Source organism: Propithecus coquereli, unplaced genomic scaffold (assembly GCF_000956105.1).
Source record: "Propithecus coquereli isolate 6110/MARCELLA unplaced genomic scaffold, Pcoq_1.0 Scaffold205, whole genome shotgun sequence".
NCBI classification, from domain to species: Eukaryota; Metazoa; Chordata; class Mammalia; order Primates; family Indriidae; genus Propithecus; species Propithecus coquereli.
This window is the reverse complement of record NW_012145523.1, coordinates 440,963-465,177: the sequence shown is the minus strand read 5'-3', so window position 1 is coordinate 465,177 and position 24,215 is coordinate 440,963. Positions and strand designations below refer to the sequence as shown.

Below are 24,215 nucleotides of genomic sequence, written 5' to 3'. Positions count from 1 at the left end.
AGATGGAAAAACCTACCTTGCTCATGGATTGGTAGAATCAATATCGTTAAAATGTCCATACTACCTAAAGTGATCTACAGAATTAATGCAATTCCTATCAAAATCCCATTATCATTCTTCACAGATCTGGAAAAAATAATTCTACGCTTTATATGGATCTAGGGTCCATTTTGAAATAAGGTAGGAAAATGTGGGGTGTGTATTTGAAAGGCCTATTAGAGCAATGGAAGATGTTGAATATCATGTTAAGTATTTTGAACTTTATTTTGGTGGTTAAGAGAAGCCATTAGAAATTTACAAAAGAAAACTGTTTAGATTAGAGTATTGCTTTATAGGGAATGGTGTCCATTTTTATTATACATGTATACTTCTTATCATATGAATGCCTGTGATACTTCCATTATACTTTTTCTTATTTTTTATTGCTACATAATAACTGTACATATTTATTGGGTACATGTGATATTTTCTTACATTCAGAGACTGTGTAATGATAAAGTCGGGGCATTTAGAGTATCCATCATTGTTAATATTTATCATTCCTACATGCTGGGAACATTTCAATTCTCTCTTCGAGCTATTAGTATTTTGAAATATACAGTATATTATTGTTAAGTATAGTCACCCTAGTCTGCTATTGAACATTAGAGCTTATTCTCTCTAATTGTATACTCACACCCATTAACCAACCTCTCTTTAGCCCCCCACCCCCACCCACATACCCTTCTCAGCTTCTGGTATCTATCACTCTACTCTCTACCTCCATGATCAAAGTTTTAGTTCCCATATATGAGTGAGAACATGTGATATTTGTCTTTGTGTCCTGGACTTTATTTCACTTAACATAATGACATCCAGTTCTATTCTTGTTGCGGCAAATAACATGATTTCATTCTTTTTTTAATAAATGAATCGTATTCCATTATGTATATATGCCACATTTTCCTTTTTCTTTGTTTTTATAGATTTAGGGGATACAAGTGCAGTTTTGTTATATGGATATATTGTGTACTGGTAAAGTCTGGGCTTTTAGTGTAGCCATCACCCAAATAGCATACATCGCACCCATTAAGTACTTTCTCATCCCTCACGCCCCTCCCAACTCCCACTGTTTTAGGTCTCCAATGTCTATTATATACCACTTTCTATGTCCATGTGTACACATTATGTATCTCCCATTTATAAGTGAGAGCATGCAGTATTTGACTTTGTGTTTCTGAGTTATTTCACTTAAGATAATGGCCTTCAGTACCATTCATGTTGGTGCAAAAGACATAATTTCATTCCTTCTTATGGCTAAGTAGTATTTCATGGTGTACATATACCACATTTTTTTATCAGATCATCCATTGATAGACACTTAGGTTGACTCCAAGTCTTTGCAGGTATCTTTTTGATATAATGATTTCTTTTCCTTTGGGTAAATACCCAGTAATAAGATAGGTGGATTGAATAGTAGTTCTATTTTTAGTTCTTTGAGAAATCTCTATACTGTTTTCCATGGAGGTTGTACTGATTTGCATCCCCTCCCCCCCAACATATATAAGTGTTTCCTTTTCTCTAAATCTTCACCAACATCTGTTATTTTTTGACTTTTTGATAATAGCCATTCTGACTGGTGTAAGATGATATCTCATTGTGGTTTTCATTTACATTTTCCTGATGATTAGTGATATTGAGCATTTTTTCATATTTTTTTTGGCCATTTGTATGTCTTTACTGAGAAATGTCTATTCATGTCCTTTGCCCACTTCCTAAGGGGATTATTTGTTTTGTTTTGTTTTTTGCTGTTGAGTTGTTTGACTTCCTCCTTGTGTATTCTGGATATTAGTCCCTTGTCATATGAATAGTTTGCAAATATTTTCTCCCATTCAATAGGTTGTCTCTTCACTCTGGCTGTTGATTGTTTCCTTGTTGTACAGAAGCTTTTTAGTTTAATATAATCCCATTTATCTATTTTTGTTTTTGTTGCCTGTGCTTTTGAGATCTTAGTCATGAATTCTTTGCCTAGGCCAATGTCTGGAGTATTTCCCTGGTGTTTCCTTCTAGTAGTTTAAGTTTAAATCTTTAATCTATCTTGAGTTGATTTTTGTATATGGTGAGGGATAGGGGTCTAGTTTCTTCTGCATATGGATATCTAATTTTCCCAGCACCATTTACTAAAGAGAGTGTCCTTTCCCCAGTGTATATTCTTGGCACCTTTGTTGTAAATCAGTTGGCTATAAATAAGTAAATTTATATCTGTTCCATGGATCTACATATATATTTTTATACCAATACCAAACTAGAGTTTTGGTTACTCTAACCTTGTAATAGATTTTGAAGTCAGGTAGAGTGATGCCTCCAGCTTTGTTCTTTTGCTAGGATTGCTTTGGCTATTGGGGCTATTTTTTGGTTACATACAAATTTTAAGATTGTTTTGTCCTATTTCTATAAAAAATGACATTAGTACTTTCATAGGGATTATACTGAATCTGTAGATTGCTTTGGGCTGTATGGTCATTTTAACAATATTAATTCTTCTGATCCATGAGCATGGGATGTCTTTCTATTTGTTCCATTTGTTTGTGTGCTTGACCTGTGTTAACCAAGAGAAGTACTTGGATGTACCAGGACAGTATAGAAGTGGGTTGGGTGGACCCAATCTTAGGCCCCTGGGAGGTGTGCTCAGATGCCAATGGTGGTGGACTGGGCTAGGCAGTCACCAGGCCCCAGGATGGCATGCTTGGGCCCTGAGGGGGTGAGGGGGCAGCCAAGTTTGGCATACCCTGTCCTCAGGTCCCCCAGGGGTGTGTGCAGGTGCTGGCTATGGTAGGCAGGGGCAGGGTGATCCCCAGGCACAATGCTTAGATGAGGACAGCAGTGGCTGCTCTACAGCCTTTTTCCTGGGGAACTCAGAGTTGCTATCAGTGGTAGCAGCTGTATGCAGGCACCTGGGGAGTGCTCACTTTGCTTGCACTTTGGCCCTGTGGTGCGGTGAGGCAACAGCATCCTGAGGTAGCAGTGGCTGAGGGCAGGGGAGTTTATCTTCAGGGTGCATGAAAATGTGCAGCTGTTTCACTGCTGAGGACAATAGGGTTGTTGCCAATGGCTTGTACTTTAGCCCTGGCAGCAGCAGCCAACCACAGCAGTAGCTGCAGGGAGTGAATATCACTGGGGCTCCAGGGATGTAGAGATGCAGGGGCTGTTTAGCCTCTGGGTGGGATGTAGTCTGATGGGGGCTGGGCTCTCAATATGTCACTTTACTGTAGCTGCTTTGGGCTGGAGGAGGTGGGACACAGCATAAACTCCCTTTCTGAAGCAGTACTTTTGTGTGGTCTACATGTAGCTCCCTGTGTTAGTCTTGGGCCCCACAAGGGTAGGAGCTATCTCCTGAATAGCATTGCTTAAGTCTGTAGTGGGAATGTGTATAGCTGGGGGTCACTCACTTCCCTTTTCCCCACATTAGGGAGCCTCTCCAGATTCCCAGCTCATCCTGGCCTCGATTCCCTCTCTTTCCTTGCTTTAGGTGTTTTCTGTCACTTCTCTGTTGAATTCCAGTGTTCTCTCTTAGATGATCTATTTGAAGTGTGATTATGTATTTGCTACTTTGGTTCTTTTTTGTGGAGAAGGTGAGTACTAGATGCCTCTAGTCAGCCATCTTGAAGCCCCCTTCCCTTCTATTCTATTAATTTGTAGTTATTTCCAGAGTCCTCAAAGGCGAAACTACACACCTACGGAGTATACCCTTTATGGATGCAACAATTTTGAGCCTTAAGTTCAAATTTTAGTACTACATTTTACTAAATATTTCTTAGTTAATGGAAAACGAAAAAGAAGAAAGGGAGAAGAGATTCATTAAAGGGGAAAATTCTTTAAGGGGAATTAATGAAAGTAAAGAATGCTTGCCATTCACCCCCACTACAAACTAACTGTGAGGGCTGCACTAGAACCTCCCAGCAAGACTGGAAGGGCACTTAACAGAAGGAGATTTAAGTCTCTTCTTTGATGGTATTTTTGCTTAGCTACAGAAATTTTGCCCCATCACCCAAGATGGGGAATGGGATGATGGTGGGAGGATTCTTGGGAGAGTTTGACATATATTGCCCTGGAGTGTAGGAGCATTAGAAACTAGGGCTTGTCTCTCCTCCGAAGAATTCTGAAGGAGCCTTTACTAGCAGGGCAAGGAAGAAGTGCAAGAATACATGATTATCTTATGCCATAGGTGATTTTGCCCTCTAGGGGACATTTTTCAAAGTCTGGAAATGTTTTTACTTGTCACAACTGAGGGGATACTACTGGCATCTAGTGGGTATAGTCCAGGATGCTGTTAAACACCCTATAGTACACAGGAAAGCCCTCTCCCACACACATACACACAACAAAGAATTATCTGGTCCAAAACATCAACAGTGCTGAAGTAAAGAAATGCTGACTTAGACCATGGAGACACAGTAGAAGGTTCTAAGCTAGAGTCATCTTGAAAGATTTCCACCCAAAAATGGCTGCTTGCCAGAACAAGAAAATCCCAGAAGTGTACCACTTAGAACAAGAGCTTGAGGAATGATTTTAAGAGCTTAGCTGGAGAAAGCCAAGGAATTGTGTGATAGAGAGGTTCCTGTTGGGGGGACTCTAAAACCCCCCAGCAATATATCCCATGGATATCTGCCATCACAGAGAGCATTCAAGAGGGAAAAGAGGATCCAGAGTAACACTGGCTGAATGAAATGTCCCTCTAATTTCCTCCCCTTTCAACTTCTAAGCCAAGAAGAGCTTGAATCAGGTTGGGGCTAGGGTGGGATGGGAGTGGGGGTGGAAAATATAGGTGAAGAGAGAAAGTGAAAGAACTAGAACAAGCAACTTTTAGAAATACTTCCCTCATTCAACTCCCATAGCAGCAGAAACAAAATTAAAATTAATGTATCAGTGGATTACCATGCCACATGTGGGTTTTGCTTCCTTTTTCCAAGGGGAGAAAATAATGATAATATTCTCCAAAGGAAAATTTCAATACCAAGGCTGACAGCAGGCTTACATTTCCTTACCCTCTAAGATTAGATCATTTCAATTTTTTTTATACACATCTCTATTCTCTTGCACCTAGGCTGAATGTCATCTCTGCTTTTCTTTACATCAAAGCCCTACTCCTCCTTTAAAACCTAAATCAAATATCTTCTTCTCCAAGAAGCTCTCTCCAGATCCCATTTTTTTCTCTAGAATTTCAGTAGCCCTTTTGGAATTACATTTATTAGGACATAAATCATTTCTTACTTTATGTAGAACTTGTATATATCTATCTTCCACCACACACTAAGTATAATCTGGTTAAATGATGATTGTATGTCTGATTTATCCTAGGATTTCCTACTATGTACATCTGGTACATACCAGACACTCGAAAAGTATCTTTAATTAATGATTGACCATGAAAAATATACTGAAACATTTTAAAAGTTAAACAATATTCTGTGGAAAATGCATTTAGATTATAGATTTTAATTATAAGGCCTTCAGAAAATAAAATTTCATCCAATTTTATTTCTAAAGGCAGCTCCCAGCAGAAACAAAACTTTTTGCTCAGGTGATTTCCATGTGGAAAAAAGTAATGTCAAAAATACAAAACAAACTGAATGCTTTGCAAATAATGACTTCTGCAGGAGTCCTGGAAATTTTGCAAAATTGCAATATACATCTTGAAAATATAAAGAAAAGTCTTGAGGTAAAACTATAGCAATACTATAGTGGGGAATTATTTAACTTTACAAAAGTAAAGTAAAAGTAAAGTAATGTAATCTACTACAGAAACTAATTTCAATGCAGATTTTCTTCTCTCTTCCAGCTGCCAACAAGTTTTCAAACTCTCCCTATCTAGAATGTTAATGAAAATATTATCAAAAGAAAAAGTGGTTGGACTAATCTAAATGACTGCTGGCAAAGTACCAAACTTTTGATTGCCCAAGTTTCCTTATCTTTAAGTCAAAAATAACCTTACCTTGAGGGGCTTTGTGCTAAATGAGATGATGCATTTAAAGCACAACAGCTGTCACAAAGAAAGTCCTTAATAAAGGTTAATTATTTTTATTAGCACCATTAAGTTCATAAATTCATCAAAAGTTGAATATTTTGATGACTTCATAAATTAAATTACTGAGTCCATATATTTATACATTGCCAGAACATTAAACTGTCAGCTAGTCATATATATCCTTTAAAACTGTATCTTAATATTAGCAATGCCTGGTGCACATATTCACTTCCATTCATAAACTAAGATCTTTATTCAGGTATTCATCACTTTCCCTTGCTAAACACAAGCCACAGGGTTGTAATGATTCCTCCAAAATGCCTATAAGCAGTCACAGCCAACAGAAAGGAAACTGCCCAGGCAGGGCCTCTTCTATTCAAATCCATGCTCTGGGGCAGGAATGAGGAGCCACGCCTAGAGTGGTTCTGGTTAATAATTGCTAGGCCGTCATTCAGATAAGCCTTCCAATTATTTCTGGCACTTCTTTGGACTGTTACTGAGGATCATTACAGACCAGTAGTCTTCCATTTATTAATGTATTGAGCACCTACTTGGGTACTAGGCACTACTGCTATGTGCTGGAACTACAAAAATAAAAGACATATTCCCTGCTATTACATAACTCAAAATCTATTTTAGGAAACAAAAAAGTAAGGCGATATTACAATCTGACGTATGCTACAATAGGTTGGATGGTGTGGCCATATTAAAGAGAAGAAATTCCCACAGCCTGGGGGAAGTGATAACTCACCTGGGTCTCGAAAGAAGAGTAGGTGTTATCTAGGTAAAAGAGTCTCAGTGGAGGTGGGTGGGTGGGTGGTAAAAGCATCCTAGGCAAAGGTAAACAGAACAGAGATGTGGAGCCATTAGTGAGTATGGCACATTTCTGCATCTGTGAGCAGGATGATACAGAGGGAACATAGGTTGCCAAATGGGAAAGTTGGTGAGACATGAGATTCTCCAGGGAAGAAGGGAACAAAGGGTAAAGGGCTTTGAATATCACAATGGGTTTTGACTTTAATGAGTATCCACTGAAGGATTTTAAGCCAGAAAATGAAGTAATTTAATTCAGAAATATCTCTCTGGAAAGAAGCATAGATTGTGGATTGGGGACAGTGAGAATAGATATTTAAAAACCACTAGAAATATTGGCAGCTAACATATAAGGCCATGGTGAGGATGAAAGAAGGTGGAGCCAGGAGCATCAGATAGGTAAGTAGAGGATAAAAAGAAAGAGGTCCCAGATTGTGCCTAGGTTTCTGGCTTGCCCAAAAAAGTGGAAGATAATCACACACAGAGATAGGAGCTAGAAGACGAGGAGGCTTCTGTGGAAACAAGTAAGTTTGGTTCATGTTGAAAATCTAATATTTATACGACATTAAAACGAACATCTTCAAGTAGCAATTGGTTATACAGGTCTGGGGCAGAGAGAAGTGATCTGAACTGAAGAGCAAGTATGTATAAAATAGCTCAAGAAGAACATGACGAGTTGGAAGAGTGATGAAGATGGAACCCAAGAGATGTCAACCTTAAGGTGTAGAGGACAAAAGGGACTTTTGAGGGAAAATGATAAAAAGTGGCTGAGGGATAAAAGAGAGTGAAATTCCAGAAGTCAAAACAAAGGGCAGAATCAGCAGAGTTAAATGCTATGGAAATATCATGTAACATGACTAAAAATCTCCAGGTAAATTTGGTAACAGCAGGAGCCAGATGGCAGAGTGTGAGATGACTGAGAGATGAGTAAATAAAGATTTTGAGTTTACAGACTATCTTTTCAGGAACTTTTGTGGAAATAAGATAGGCAAGTAGACAGCAGCTAAAGGAGGAGGACTTCTTATATATTTTTTAATGAAAGCAATTTAAGGGGGAGACATGTTGCAAGGGAGAAGTTGAAGGTATATGAGAGTCATAAATAAATCAAGGGTATCCTACTGTGGCATAACTGAATGTGTCTTTCTTCCTCTGAAAAGAAGGAAAGACTTAAGACTGGTGTTAATGCCTCTAACTTTTTTTTTTTTTTTTGAGACAGAGTCTCACTCTTTTGCCCGGGCTAGAGTGAGTGCTGTGGCATCAGCCTAGCTCACAGCAACCTCAAACTCCTGGGCTCAAGCGATCCTACTGCCTCAGCCTCCCAAGTAGCTAGGACTACAGGCATGCGCCACCATGCCCGGCTAATTTTTTCTATATATTTTTAGTTGGCTGATTAATTTCTTTCTAATTATTTTTAGTAGAGGCGGGGTCTCGCTTTTGCTCAGGCTGGTCTCGAACTCCTGAGCTCAAACAATCCGCCCGCCTCGGCCTGCCAGAGTGCTAGAATAACAGGCGTGAGCCACCGCGCCTGGCCAATGCCTCTAACTTATGAGGAGCAGTGGAAAATGTAGAAATTCTCTGCACAGTAGAATGTAAGGTCATCTGTGAAATGATAACTTATTCTCTAAGGTGATAACTTCACCTATAGGAAATAAAAGCAGAAAGTTGAAAACATTGGAAAGCAATGCTGACAATACCCAAATACAGTGCTTTATTAATGGTCAATAATAAAATAGAGTATTGTGTAAAGGGTGGGAGCTTTTCATTTATTTTTGTTTTCATTTTAGTTTTGCTTTATTAAAAAATTTTAGCTTTTTAAGTATAACTTTCATTAAGCATGGAAAGTTATTTTGACTGATAACTACTATGTATACTATAACTTTCATATTGTGGCCTTTGTTTGTAAATATAGGCCCAAATGTCAATGTAATTCATATCATGATTAAACATATATTCTGAATTGCATTTCTTTTGGTTCTGGACAGGACTACCTTGAAATTAAAAGAGTTATTTTCCCAAGATTTTACTTTCTTAGCAATGCTGAACTTCTTGATATTCTAGCTGATAGCAGAAATCCTGAGGCTGTACAGGTAATAACATTATTCTCTGTTCAGCAATATTATTTCCTGACCAGGTCAGGATTTAATAATGTTACTGACATTTGTTTCTGGTTCACAGCCTCATCTTGTGCAATGTTTTGAAAATATAAAACAATTACTGATATGGAAACAAGAAATTGGCCCTCCTGCTGTAAAAATGCTCATATCTGCTGAAGGAGAATGTCTTGTGCTGCCCAAGTACGATAAACGTTACAACCTAAATCTTTAGACTTCATACAACCTCATTATTTAAAACCTCTCCTTTGAAATTTCTGATATTTCATAAAAGTTTGCTAAGCAAACTATTTCTTCAAAGATGATATCCTTATGCAAATACACTTTTGCCTTTCCATACACCCCTCGGTGCATAATCTTCTCATCTTTGCTTTAATTAAAAGCAAAGTAAGTAATCTTCAAACTCTTGGATGCATTCTAATTTAGTGTATAAATTTATGGTTTTGATATCAGAATTTCCTAAAGCAGGATAATATGTTTTCTGCATGGTTTTCCAAATTAAGATCTAGAAAAACCTAAAGATGGCATTAGATACAAATATTATAATGGCCCATGAATATTATAGAAGTATGTAGAAAACTTAGGCTACAGGCATACCAAAGGACTGAAATATGAATTAAAATAATTCTTAATAATAATATTTTTGAAACATTTTAGGAAAATTCGTGTAAGAAGTGCTGTAGAACAGTGGCTAGTAAATGTAGAAAAAAGCATGTTTGATGTGCTAAAAAAGTAAGTACAATTTTCAGATCCTAAAATTATATACATATATATGTGTGTAGATTTTTAAAACTTGATTATCTACTAATCTAAATGGGGAATATCCAGAAAAGAATATGAAGTAAAGTCCCTTATGAAATGAGTTTCCATAGAGCATGATGGCACATGACTAAATGTAAGGTAGTCATTTTTGCAGTGTAAATTTAGTTTGAGAGTATAGTCATGAACAATATTCAGATAGTTTTTGTGTACATTGAGATTCATATGTATCTGAAAACTGGTCAGGATCTGAACTCATGTCTACCTCTGCCTGCTTTCAAAAGATCTAGTGCTTACTAGGCCTCCAATTTCAGCCCACTTTACTACTTTGCATTTCTGTTCCACTTTTACTTCCTGGAATTGTTTATTTGGTTTAGTCTTTTTAATGTTCTCCTTTTTATGTGTTACTCTATCCTTGCTATTTGTTTAGAGTGAAGAAAAAAACCTCAGAGTGCGAACTTTTAAAACTAACTAGAACAGTTTTATTGCATTTCTAATTATTTATTGGTTATAGAAAGGCTATTGATCTTTCAGTTTTCATATCTATATTTATTAATATTATTCTGAATGCCAATAGAAGGTTTCTAGAGCAGAGCAGATTATTATTTACTTACATAAATAATTATGGTGGCTCTCCTTTGCCCTAATTCTTACTCTTGGGGTGACGTGATAAGAACCAGATGTCATCTAACATGTAAAGGGGGACTTCTAAAGGCAAGGAATCTTGAAAAAAGGTATCCGGGCATTTAAATAAGAGAGACAAGCAGTTTTTCAATTATTGCCCCGGGATTTTTCTGGTTAGACAATCATATCATTTACTAATAATGATAATTCTGTGTCTTTCTTTACAGTTCTTTTTAAAATGTCATTTTCTTTTCATGTTATTTTGGATAATAAATTCTGTATAATGCTGAAAAGTACAGATGATAGTGAGCATACTTTTTTGTTCCTAATTTTATTGGGAAAGCTTCTAGTGTTTGACTGTGATGCTTAAGTTTGTGGATAATAACCTTTGTCTAACTAAAGATGTTTTATCCTATTCATAGTTCGCAAAGTTTTTAAAATATTTTATTTTGTATTTTTAATTGACAACTTGTATATATTATAGGATAAAATGTGATATTGTCATATATGTATACATTGTAGAATGATTAAATCAAACTAATTAACATACCCATCACATCACATATTTATTTTTGTGGTGAGAACATTTAAAATCTATTATTTTAGCAATTGTGAAATATAGAATACATTATTAGTAACTATAGTCACCATGCTGTGCAATAGATCACTAAAACTTGTTCCTCCTGTCTCACTGAAACTCTGTGTCCTTTGACCAACTTCTCCTTTTGCCCCATCCCTGCCACTCATCACCTACACTTCCCCCCAGCCCCCCAGCCTCAGGTAACCACCATTCTACTTTATACTTCTGTAAGTAGAGAATCATTTTTACATTCCACATGTAAATGAGATTATGCAATGTTTGTCTTTCTGGGCCTGGCTTATTTCACTTGGCATATATAATGTCCTCCATGTTCATCCATGTTGTCATAAATGATAGAATTTCCTTCTTTTTTAAGGCTAAATAGTATTCTATTGTATATTATATACCACATTTTCTTTATCCATTCATATAATGATGGACACCTTGGTTGCTTCCATACTCTTGGCTACATGAATAATACTGCGACGAACATGGGAATACAGATGTCTCTTAAACATACTGATTTTAATTTCTTTAGATATATACCCATAAGTGAGATTGCTAGATTGTGTGGTAATTCTATTTTGGTTTTTGAGGAACCCCCATACTATTTTTCATAACATCTGTAGGAATTTATATTCCCACCAACAGTGCACAAGTGTTTGCTATTCTCAACATCCTTGCCAACACTTGTTATCTTTGATCATTTTGATGATAGCTGTTCTCACTGGAGATAAGTGATAACTCATTGTGGTTTCGATTTGCATTTCCCTGATGATTAGAGATGTTGAGCATTTTTTCATATGTTTGTTGACCATTAGTCTATCTTCTTTTGAAAAGTTTCTGCTCATGTCCTTTGCCAATTTTTTGATAGGATTGTTTGATTTTTTTCTTGCTGATTTTCCTGAGTTCTATATAGATTCTAGTTACCAGACCTTTATCGGATGTGTAGCATGTGAATATTTTCTCCCATTCTGTAGGTTGTGTGTTTGCTCCCATGAGTTTCCTTGGCTGTGCAGAAGCTTTTTAATTTGATTAGGTCCCATTTATTTATTTTTGTTGTTGCTGTGATTGCCTTTGGTGTCTTCTTCATAAATTCTTTGCCTAGGCCAATAAGGCATGAAACTATAAGAATTCTAGAAGAAAATGTTAGAAAAACATTTTAGCCTTTAATTTGTGGATATAATAAATTACACTTAAATTTTTCTGATGTTGAATTTTTCTTGATTTCATTATTCATTTTTTTGGTCCACTTACTTTATTTCCTAGAAAACTAAATTAAATATTACCCACTTTTTTGTGGATTTGCCAATTTCCGTTTTCATTTTTAACATCTATCATGTATTTTGACGGTATATTGTTATACATAAACCTTCTTAAGATGGTGTACTTTTTGTCAATATATCAGTATTTATACCAGTTAATTTTTTACTTAAATGCTATTTTGTCTAATACTAATAACTGGTCATGGCTGTTTCCATGATAACAAACATTTGTATTACAGTGTTATTTTTAACATTTCTGTCCCATGTCTTGCATCAAGTGTAAAAATTGATTTTATCCTAATTTTTCCTTTTATTTTTTACCAATATAAAACTGTTTGTTGTCAGTGCTGTTAGTCTGTAGGCCCAGAAGATTTGTTCTTTTTTTTGCTTTATGTGTACTTGGGATGCTAATGTTTATGGATTGTATATCCTAGATCCCTTTGCCTTCTGGCTTGCTCTTGGGTAAGGCAAACGTGAAGTTCCCTCTTGGCCTCATTAGAGTTTTGGCAGAATCTATGTTCCTTTACCTAAAGCCACAACTTTTTGTAGGTGGCCCCTTTCTTAAGTTTCCAGCCCTCATTAGGTTCTAGCAACATTTCTCTTTCCCCTTGCATCTTTGAGCCTATGCATGGTAATAGCTTCCCCATTTGGTTCCCTAACCTTGCCTTCATCTCTGCAAACAGACCCTTCAATAAACTCTGTTTCAAAGTAACCCTTTGAATCTGCTTTTTCCTGCTGATACAGTGACTGATAACCTATCTTTTCAACACTTATTTTGATTACTATCACATTTGGAGTCATTGCTTTTTTTTGGTTCTGGGTTTTTTCACTTCCTGTTTCTTCATCTCTTTTGGCATACCTGTACCAAAGTTACAAACATTTTCTTTTTCTAGTGAATACTGTTAAAATTTTAACACTCTTAGTGAAACATATTTTTATTAAAGCTTATAGTTAATATCTCCAGTTTGTCTGTAAATGCCATTCTTCATTTTGTAATTCTTTCCCATAACCACCTCCATATAAAAATCATTTAGCATTTTATTCCAGATTACCATTAGTTCTCTTTCTATGAATCAATAATTATCTAGACTCATTAAGTTTTGTTTTGTTTTTTGTTCATTACTGTTTCATAGGTCCTATACGTTAACATTTATTTTCAGTTTGCTATATATATCTCCAAGTAATTTTTTCAGAAAGCATCTGTGAGTGGCACATATTTTTATTTTGCCCTCATACTTGAATGTTAGTTTGGCTAATGTTAGAATTAGTTCTAAATTCAAATTCATTTTGTTGAATTCTGGCTCCCCAAAATGTCAGCAAACCAACCTGTTGATAAAACAAATGTGCATTTCTTGAATAAAGAACACTGCTTAGACGAAACCTTTAAGAGGGCCTGAGAGGGAGAGGGATATAATTAGAATATTTATGGAGATTTTGAAGTCTGGTTTAAGACAGGCCTTCCAATGTGGGTGTGTGATTAGGACTGGGTAAAGATCAGAATATAACAGTTTAAATTGGTGGACACAGTGAAGCAGGATTTTGCCCCTTTATGCTGGATCTTAGGGAAAAAAGTTATTTTCACACAAGGCCATTCTGAAATTCAGCCAAACTAGTGAAGTTTCTTAATAATATATTATTAAATTTTAAAATATAGTTTATTTTTCTGAACAGCTTTTTTTTGGCTTTTGAATACATACTTACATTATTCTCTTTGGAGATATTATTTTATTTCATCAAATGTAACATAACTTGGGTGGTACTTTATCTTACCAGAAAGCATCAACAGAAGATTTTCATACTCCTAAGTCACAGCTCTCACCTGACTAATTGTCAAATACTGTCAATTATAAGATACATCTTGATTTCAGAGAGATTAAAATGTAGAAAAAATGTGTCTTAGAATTGATCAAGTAATTATTTTAAAGCTTTCTTCCCTCACCTTTGTTAACAGTGCTTCCTCATCTTAGTTTTTCTGGTGGTAGGGATTTGTGCTCTTTTTCATGGTACGAGTTTTTCGAAAATCCTTGGTCATTTTTGGTTGTCTTTTCATATTTGTACTGGTGAGTCCCTCTTCTCCTGAAAGCAAATACTAGTTTCTAATTATAAAAGCCTGCCTGTAGTCATTGCAGCTGACAAACAGGACATGCAGGAGGGCGTAGTCTGTGAGCGTCTTGTCTTTTAGTGCACAGAGGTTCCTTCCCATCTCTCCTGGAGATCACGAACTACATGTGACACTCCACTGCTCCTCTGGTTCCAGCATTCTTTTAAATATTCCACTTCTGATAGAGAAATGCCAGGGCAAGGAAGGGAATAAATAAAACCTTTATTCCCTTCCTTCCCCTTTCTGCCTCCCTCTTTTCCTTTCTTTTCTGTAATGTTTTAGGATATCTGGAGTTATTTCAGGCATCTGCCCTGCTTCTTTCTCCAGCCCCAAACATTCACTCTAGGAGATCCCCACCAAGTACTTCTCTGAATTTTAATTCCGAGTGGCTACCAGTAGTTCAGTGTGGGGACGGGATTGTTGGGAGAGGCAGGTGCACCGGTCACACTATTCAGAAAGCTCTCTCTTAATTAGTTATCTTAAAGATTTGGCCCTGGGTTCGCTCCTGCATTTGTTAATATTGGCCATAGTTTTCTTTGGTTTCTCCATTCTTCTTTCTACAATTCAATCCCAATTTAGTTTCCATCTGCCAGAAATTTTTCAAGATTTTAATGCCCTGTAACACACTTTCTTGTTTTCCAGATCCTATATGTATATACATTTTTCCATATTTTTTCTATCATTGAAAGGATATGGTTCAGAATAAAGAAAGGATTGTTGTTGCTAGGTTGGAAATCCACTTTCTCTTGATAGTCTATAAAAAACAGAATAAATATTTCCAAAACCCCGGAGAAAATAAGAAAATATAGTGTGTGTTTATATAAATATAGACACAGAAAAAATATCAAAACAGAAAGCAAACAAAGATTATAAATATAAGTGTGGAATAAGATCTTAATTAAAAGATTTTATCAAAAGAGAAATGTAACTATATGCTATTTGAGAGATATAGCAATGTGACAAAGGTTATAAATAAAAGTAATAAAAATATTTCATGGGACTACAAACAAAAACTGAGAATAAAACTAAATGCTAAAGGCATGAAATAAAATAAAAAGTCATTTAAATTGATGAAAGACACATTTTTCAGTGATAATGCTGTGAAATCTATAAAGAGTTATAAACATATTTCTCCTTAGTGGCAATGATAAATAAGAAAATAATAAAAATAGATATCATTTGCAATCACAACAAAAATTAACAGAATCAATACTTCATTTCAAATATTCAAACAAATTCTAAATGAATTTAAGGTTGATATGTTTTTTAAAAGCCATTTAAGTATTAGAAGAAAATAAATGAAATTTAGTGTTCAGAATCTCTAAAACATGGTATCAGAGATAGAGAAACTGTAAAGCAAAAGACTGATCAATTTAAGTATAAAGAAACTTAAAACTCCTGTACTAAAAAAATGCCATAACAATATCAAAACATTTACCATTGGTGCATATTAACTTTGGCCTTAAATAAAATTGGATATTTTTCATAAATTCTGTTCTCTCCATTATAATTAATTATTAAAGCTAAATAGAGGACTTCACTATTAAAATTCATCTGAGGCCAGTGGTGGCTCACGGCTGTAATCCTAGCACTTTGGGAGGCCAAGGGGGGAAAATTGCTTGAAATCAGGAGTTTGAGACCAGCCTGAGCAAGAGCGAGACTCCGACTCCACAAAAACTACCAAACTCAGCTGGGCATAGTGGTGTGCGACCGTAGCCTCGGCTACTTGGGAAGCTGAGGCAGGAGGATCACTTGAGTCTAGGAGTTTGAGGTTACAGTGAGTTGTGATGACGCCAGGACACTCTAGCCCTGGTGACTGAGTGAGACCCTTTCTCAAATAGATGAATAAATAAGTAAATAAAATTCATCTGGTGGTTTCAGCCCAGTATTTCATTTTGTAGAAATTATTTCAAATATAGATGTTGCCATTGATAGTATTAGTAATTCAAACCTAAGATGTGTCATCTCCTAGTTTAATATATTTTTACCATCCCAGAAACGCAGTGGCCTCATTGGAAAAGTACAGATAATGTTAAAGAGAAATTGAAGGAATCTGCATTATGCATGGATTAAGGGTCTGTCACCTCTATTTGGTCCCGCATATATACCTAAATTACAACAACAAAAAAAATCAGAGATCTTAAAAGAAAAATCCCCTGTGACCTTGTCATGCTTGATCATTAAATGGGCATAATCAATTATTAGATATAAATAATATAAATAAATTTTTTTGTTTATAGATTTATAAGTCAAGGGGTTGAAGACTGGAACTACCAGATTTTTTCCCTGTGGGTAGTATCTCATCCAGGACAAGTGGTACTCACTGTGGTAAGTTAATGCCATTTTGATGTATGTATACAGGCATACCTTGGAGATTGTGGGTTCAGTTCTAGATCACTGCAATAAAGTGAATATTGCAGTAGAGCAAGTCACAAGAAATTTTGGTTTCCCAGTGCATATATTATGTTTATACTATATTGTAGTCTATTAAGTTTGCAGTAACATTATGTCTGAAAAATTTACATAATTTAAAAATAGTTAATGGCTAAAACATGCTAACAATCATCTGAGTCTTCAGTGAGTTGTAATCTTTTTGCTAGTGGAGCATCTTGCCTCAATGTTGATGGCTGCTGACTGATCAGGATGCTGGTTGCTGAGTGCTGGAGTGGCTGTGGCAACTTCTTAAAATAAGACAACAATGACACTTGCCACACTGATTGACTCTTCTTTTCAGGAAAGGTTTCTCTGTAGCTTGTGATGCCTTTTGATAGCACTTTACCCACAGGAGAATTTCTTTCAGAATTACAGTCAATTTTATCAAACCCTGCCACTGCTTTACAAACTAAGTTTATGGGCTACTCTAAATCCTTTGTCATCATTTCAACAATGTTTACATAGCTTCACCAAGAGTAGTTTCCATCCCAAGAAAACCACTCTTTCCTCATCCATAAGAAGCAACTCCTTATCCATTAAAGTTTTATCATGAGATTGCACCAATTCAGTCACATCTTCAAGCTCCACTTCTAATTCTAGTTCTTTTGCTATTTCTACCACATCTGCAGTTACTTCTTCCACTGAAGTCTTGAACCCCTCAAAGTCATCCGTGAGGGTTGGAATCAACTTCTTCTTAACTCCTGCTAATGTTGATATTCCTCTCATAAATCACAAATGTTAGTAGTGGCATCCAGAATGGTAAATCCTTTCTAGGCGGTTTTCAATTTACTTTGCCCAGATCCATCAGAGGAATCACTATCTATGTCAGCTATAGCCTTACAATATGTATTTCTTAAATAATAAGACTCGAAAGGCAAAATTACTCCTTGGTCCACGGGCTTCAGAATAGATGTTGTGTCAGCAGGCATGAAAACAACATTAATCTCCTTGTACATCTCCATCAGAGCTCTTGAGTGACTAGGTGTGTTGTCAATGAACAGTAATATTTTTAAAGTAATCTTTTTTTCTGAGTAGTAGTTCTCAACAGTGGGCTTAAAATATCCAGTAAACCATGCTGAAAACAGATGTGCTATTATCCAGGCTTTGTTGTTCCATTTATAGAGCACAGGCAGAGTAGATTTAGCATAATTCTTAAGGGTCCTAGGATTTTCAGAATGGTAAATGAGCACTGGCTTCAACTTAGTCACCACCAATACTATCCTCTAACAAGAGAGTCAGTTTGTTCTTTGAAACTTTGAAGCCAGTCACTGACTTCTCATCTCTAGCTATAAAAATCTTAGATGGCATCATCTTCCTATAGAAGGCTGTTTTGTCTACATTGAAAATCTGTTGTTTAGTATAGCCACCTTCAGCAATTACCTTAGCTCAATCTTCTGGATAACTTGCTGCGGCTTCTACACCAGCACTTGTTGCTTCACCTTGTACTTTTATAGAAACAACGGTATCTTTCCTTAAACCTCATGAACCAACCCTCTATTAGCGTTAAAGTTTCCTTCTGTAGCTTCCTCACCTCTTAGCCTTCCATAGAATTGAAGAGAGTTAGGGCCTTGCTCTGGATTAGGCTTTGGCTTAAGGAAATGTAGGAGCTGGTTTGTTCTTTTATCCAGACCACTCAAACTTTCTCCATGTCAGCATAAGGCTGTTTCACTTTCTTGTCATTCATGTGTTCACTAGAGTGGCACTTTTAATATCCTTCAAGAACTTTTCCTTTGCATTCACAGCTTGGCTAAGTGTTTGCCTCAAGAGGCATAGCTTTTAGCCTATCTCAGCTTTTGACATGTCTTCCTCACTAAGCTTAATCATTTGTAACTTTTTATTTTAAGAGAGAGATGTGTAACATTTCATTTGAACACTTAGAGGCCATTGTAGGGTTATTAATTGGCCTAAGTTCAATATTGTTGTGTCTCTGGGAATAGGGAGGCTCTAGGAGAGTGAGAGAGATGGGGAATAGCTAGACAGTGGAGCAGTCAGAACACAAACAGTATTTCTTAATTAAGTTCACCATTTTATATGGGCACAGTTTGTGGTGCCCCCAAATAATTAAAATAGTAACATCAAAGGTCACTGATCACATATCACCATAAGAGATATAATAATGAAAAAGTTTGAAATATTGCAAGAATTACCAAAATGTGACACAGAGACATGAAGTGAGCACATGCTGTTGGAAAAATGGCACTAACAGTCTTGCTTGATGCAAGGTTGCCACAAACCTTCAATTTGTAAAAATGTATTATCTGCTAGGCACAATAAAGTGACATGCAATAAAATCAGGTATCATTGTATAAGTATTTAGTTTGTGGCTACATTGCCAAGAAAGCAAAGATTTGGAAAATAAACCATTATGAGGGATACTGGTATCTGTAGCTTACTTTGAAATGCATTAAAAATAAGATAGACAGATATATAGATAGATATGTGATAAAGTAAATATTGAAAAAAGTTCATTGTAGAATATAGGTGGTAGATATATGGATATTCACTGTACTATTCCTTCAACTTTTCTATAGTTTTGAAAATTTTCATAATGTTGAATGAAAATAAACCATAAATTATTTTCCTAGAATTGTCACTATATTGCATTACGTTAGTTTTCTACTGCTTTCATGAAAAAGTTACTATAAACTTGGTGACTTAAAACAACACAAATTTATTTTCTTATAGTTTGGAAGGTTAAAGGCCAACACAGGTCTCTAGGCTAAGATTAAATTGTCAGCAGAGCTGTGTTCCTTTCTGGAGGCTCTTGGGGAAAATCTGTTACCTTTCCTTTTCCAGCTTCTGGAGGCCACTGGCATTCCTTAGCTTGTGGCACCTTCCTCCATCTTCAAAGCCGGCAATGTTGTATATCTCTGACCATTCTTCTATAGTCATATCTCCCTCTGAAAAAGTTACCCGATTTTAAGGATACATGTGATTAAATTGGGCCCATCCAAATAATCCAGAGTAATCCCTATTATCTCAAAATTCTTAATCACATCTGCAAAGTCCGTTTTGCCACGTACGGTAACATATTCACAGGTTCTGAGGATTAGGACGTGGATCTTTCAGCCATCATTCTGGCTACTACATGTATATTTGCTAAAGCTAATTATTGTTTTTTAGGAGCTCAAAATAAAAAGAGAAGGAAAACTAGGAAATTGTGATGTCAGGAAAACCAAAATTGGCAGTTCTTTTGAGAAGTAGTTGTTGAAGCTAGGGGAGTGGTAAATTTTCCCCAGGAGAATGCACAGAATAAGAGAAAGATAAAAATGCACAGAATAAGAGAAGATAAGGAAAGACCCCAGAGAGCATCAACATTGAAGGAGTAGGCAAAAAGGGAATTCATGAAGAGGACTGAAAACTAGTGGCCAGGGGAAAAAAAGGAAAAGAAAAATTATGAGAGTTGTCAAGGAAGCTAATAGAGAAGAAAGGGACATTTTGTTTGTTTCTTTGATTTTTTCTCTAGAAAAACTGAGTGACCAAAAGTGAATGATCATAATTTTTAAAGATCTAGACAGATCTGAAAACTCTATTATATCTGTCAGTTATGAGGTTTAATGTGAACTTAGAGACAGTGATTTTTCAGGAATGAAGGTAGAAGCCACATTGCCATGAGTTACCATTATCAAGTATTTTTAAAGCATACTTGACTTCTTCTCTATTCAATTTAAAAATAATACCACATCTTATGTTGCCTTGACCCATCACAGTTTTTAAGATTGTGGACACAAATTATGATTATCAAATCTTCTTGGTTCCTTTTGCTATCCACTTGACTGAATATTGATAAAATACTCTCAGATTTAAACTGAAGAACTTGTTTAAACTGTTCTTTATAAAGGTGGAAAAGTTACAATGAGTCAATCTGCACATTTCTGTAGTTTAACAGGAATTCAAATAATCAAATCTGCTCTACTAAGAAAAGATCTTCTCCAGATCCCTCATCCTCCAAACATCCTTAACAATAAGAAGCAGGCTGTATTTTGTTTCCATAAATACTTTATGATATACCTCAGCTTCAATCACAGAATGTACTTTTACCAAAGTTTTCCCCACATCTGCCCTACCTACTGCTAATTTCCCAACCAGGATGCAATTTACAACCCTCCTTTCTCTTGCGTTTCTGCATATGTTACATGACTAGGAGTTGCCTCTTAATAGATGTAAAAAGACACCTATGGGGGAATGGGGATAATGGACATGTCTGCATACATTGGCCTTTGAGAGGGTTTTTAATATGGATTTATCCCAGATATAGTAATTAAAAATTCCTTTATAAACAAACAAAAAGTTAAAAGTTTGGTTCACAATGTCCCCAACGAGAACCAAATCCTCCTTCAGCCAATGCTGATACAACCTAGGTATCTACCCACTGGATGTTCTCTTCTGAGGCTATAGATATTGAATAAATGTCTCAAGAACAGTGGTACTGTGTCATTTGACCAGTCTCTGCTGTGACATGATCTTTACTATGGTTCCTGCTCCTTGTCTCAGACTGTTGGCTCCTGCTCACTTTCCAAGCCTCAGTCTCTAGCCTCCAATTGATCTGCTGATTATGAGCCTACAACGTCCTTAAAGAAAGTCAGAGTTAGTTTCTGATGCATGCAACCAAGAATGCTGATTGCTACACCAGGTTTCCCATTCTGTACCCTCTTATCTTGCTCTGGAAAAAATCTCACTATATATATACTGCCTCTGTGCTAATTACTCCATATGTATATCTTTATCACTCTACTATGTTTCTTAGGTACTTCAAATTCAATATATCCCCAAATGAATTCATTATGCCCCCTTACCCACAACATACTCTTCCTCCAATAGGTATTATCTTAGTGAGTGATTGGAATCACAACTTATCCAATTCTACAGGCCAGAAATCTATAAACTATCTAGATGTATCCCCCTCCTTTAACTTCCAGAGTCCACCTGAGCTTAATCCAGTAGCAGTCTTAAAACAGCTCTGGTATGTGTGGGAAGAGTGAGTGTCAAAAGATGGATCAAATGACAGAATTTATAGAAACTCTCTGTAAACTATAATTGCAGACTTAATGTATTCTTGGTATATTAACTCTGAGTTCAATAGAAAAAGCAGCACTAATTTCATCTTGGAGTTTTCTACCATTGTTACTGTCCCAGGTTATTACTTAGTGATGATAGATTAAGAACACAAGGTTTAGAAAGTACAAATGAATAAGGCCCCCATACGCATTATTCAAAGTTCAATCTTTAGCCCTCAAATATGTACAAATGTGTAAACTCTTTTACACACACACAAGTTCACTCACACATATACCACATATACTTCACAAAAATATGTTTTAGGCCAAGATGGCGGACGAGAAAAGTTGCCAGCCAGAGTGTCTCTGTAAAAAAGACAAATTTTAGAAGAAAGTGAAACATAAACTACCAGAGAAACATAGATTGGGTGAGGGTCAGAGGAAGGGTACCTGAAACTACAGGAGACTCCACGGGAAGATGTTGCGGAGGAGAACTGAAAGGAGAAAGGTCCCGAGAGGCTTGGAGACCAGCGACAAGGGTAGGTGGAGCGGTTAACTTCGCCCTCCCTTGCATCTCGGACTGCTGGTGGCTCCTAAGCGGCTGGAGAGACCTGCCGACACCAGCCCAGAGACGGCTGCCACCAGTGAGCAGTGGCCTCTTGCGGACTCAGCGCCGGGCTCCCAGCCCCTTGGGGGCACCTCCCCGGGCGCAGACCTGAGCCTAGTGGCAGATGCCATAGTGCTCCATTCTCTCCTTCCCCCTCCCTACCCATGCGTGCCCAGAGAGACAATTTAGCCGTCACACGGAGGCATCTCCAAGGAACGAGACCTTTCCTTTTGGGACCGTACAGCAGACTGAGGGGTACTCAGACTGCGAGTTCCTTACCCGCCAGCCCACCCAGGTGCTGCTTGCCTGGGAACTCCGGGAGAGCGGGGCAAGTCCTGAGGTGGAGTGAAATCGATCCAGCGTGGGCACTCTGTAGGTGATTCAAGACTAGCACCTCTCCCCCTGGCAGGGTCAGGGATTGATCTCCAGGGCCCAGGAGACAGGCCTGCAGACCAGACCCCATACACCCAGGTCACGATTGCACTGCCCTGGGGCACGGAGGAGAGATCCGTGAAAGAGCCTACTGAGGAGTGTGTGCATTCAGGGGCAGATCGGCGTGCCTGAGCAGCATCCCTCCTCCCAAAAGAGGGCTGTGCACCCAGCTCAGGCTACGATCCTGGGTGGGGAACCTCCCGGCCCATGTCACAGCCAGGGGAGATTCATCGGCCTGAGGTCCCGCTTGCAGGCAGAGGTCTGGGAGAGGCCACGGAGAGGGGGAGAGTGGAGGGGAGCGAGACTTGCTCCAGAGTGCGGGTCTTGGACAGCCTGACCCCTCCAGCCCAGACTTTCAGCTGAGTGGAGCCATTTCAGCCTCTCCTGGCAGCTTTGCACAGAAACAAAGAGCAGACCTTTGACCCCTGCTAACAGGAGTTGTGGAGCCTGAGGGCAGGCTTACCCAACCGAGCCCCACCCAGACTCACTATCGGTCCTGCCCCCACTGAGGTGGAGAATAAGGGCAGCTAAGGCTACAATCCTGGGTAGGGAACCTCCTGACCTATGTCACAGGCAGGGGAGATCCATCGGCCTGAGATCCCGCTTGCTGGCAGAGACCTGGGAGAGGCCACGGAGAGGGGGAGAGTGGAGGGGAGCGAGACGTGCTCCAGAGTGTGGGTCTTGGACAGCCCCATCCCCGAAGCCCAGACTGTCAGCTGAGTGGACAGCTGAAACTCCCTTTCAGCCCCTTCCGGCAGCTTTGCACAGAAACAAAGAGCAGACCTTTGACCCCTGCTAACAGGAGTTGTGGAGCCTGAGGGCAGGCTTGCCCAACCCAGCCCCACCCAGACTCATTCCTCCCACTGAGGGGGAGAATAAGGACACACCTGGAAATCCCAAGGCCCCACCCACCACGCGAGGCACAAGAGGGCCTCTCTAGAGGAATAAGAGCTAGCTACAGGACCCAAAAAGAGCACTGCAGCTCGCTCCTCCCTGCAAGTGCCACCTATTGACACGGAGGTCATCCTGCACATGCTTTTACTGCATCTACTGATTCACCATAAAGGGTGTGTTCGAATCTCACCCACAAACACCACCTACTGGCTCAGAGACTAAACAGGGTGTGTCATTATCCAAACGAAAATTTAAAGGCAAGAAGGAACAACTGATCCAGATGGGAAGGAACCAGCGAAAGAACTCTGGAAGTATGAAGACTCAAACAGAAGGCACACCCTCAAAGAGGAACAACAGCTCCCCAGCAGTGGACATTAACCAAACTAAGAACACTAAAATGACAGAAGAAGAATTTCAAACATGGATTGCAAGAAAACCGAATGATATCCAAGAAAAAATGGATAACCAACACAAAGAAACCACAAAAAAAATCCAGGACTTGGAAGAAAAATTCACTAAAGAAATTGAAATATTAACGAAAAATCAAACCGATCTCCTGGAAATAAAGGACGTATACAGGGAACAACAAAACACC

The 24,215-nt window shown here is 37.8% G+C and overlaps 1 protein-coding gene across 1 annotated transcript in view; it reads left to right on the top strand.

The window, feature by feature from the left end:
• The window catches only part of DNAH14 (dynein, axonemal, heavy chain 14), a 324,896-nt gene that overhangs the window by 107,443 nt on the left and 193,238 nt on the right, over nucleotides 1-24,215 (top strand). Inside the window, 4 exon segments of the mRNA XM_012644036.1 lie at nucleotides 5,527-5,698; nucleotides 8,800-8,904; nucleotides 8,993-9,111; nucleotides 9,586-9,664. Coding sequence (XP_012499490.1) covers nucleotides 5,527-5,698; nucleotides 8,800-8,904; nucleotides 8,993-9,111; nucleotides 9,586-9,664 — 475 coding nt within the window.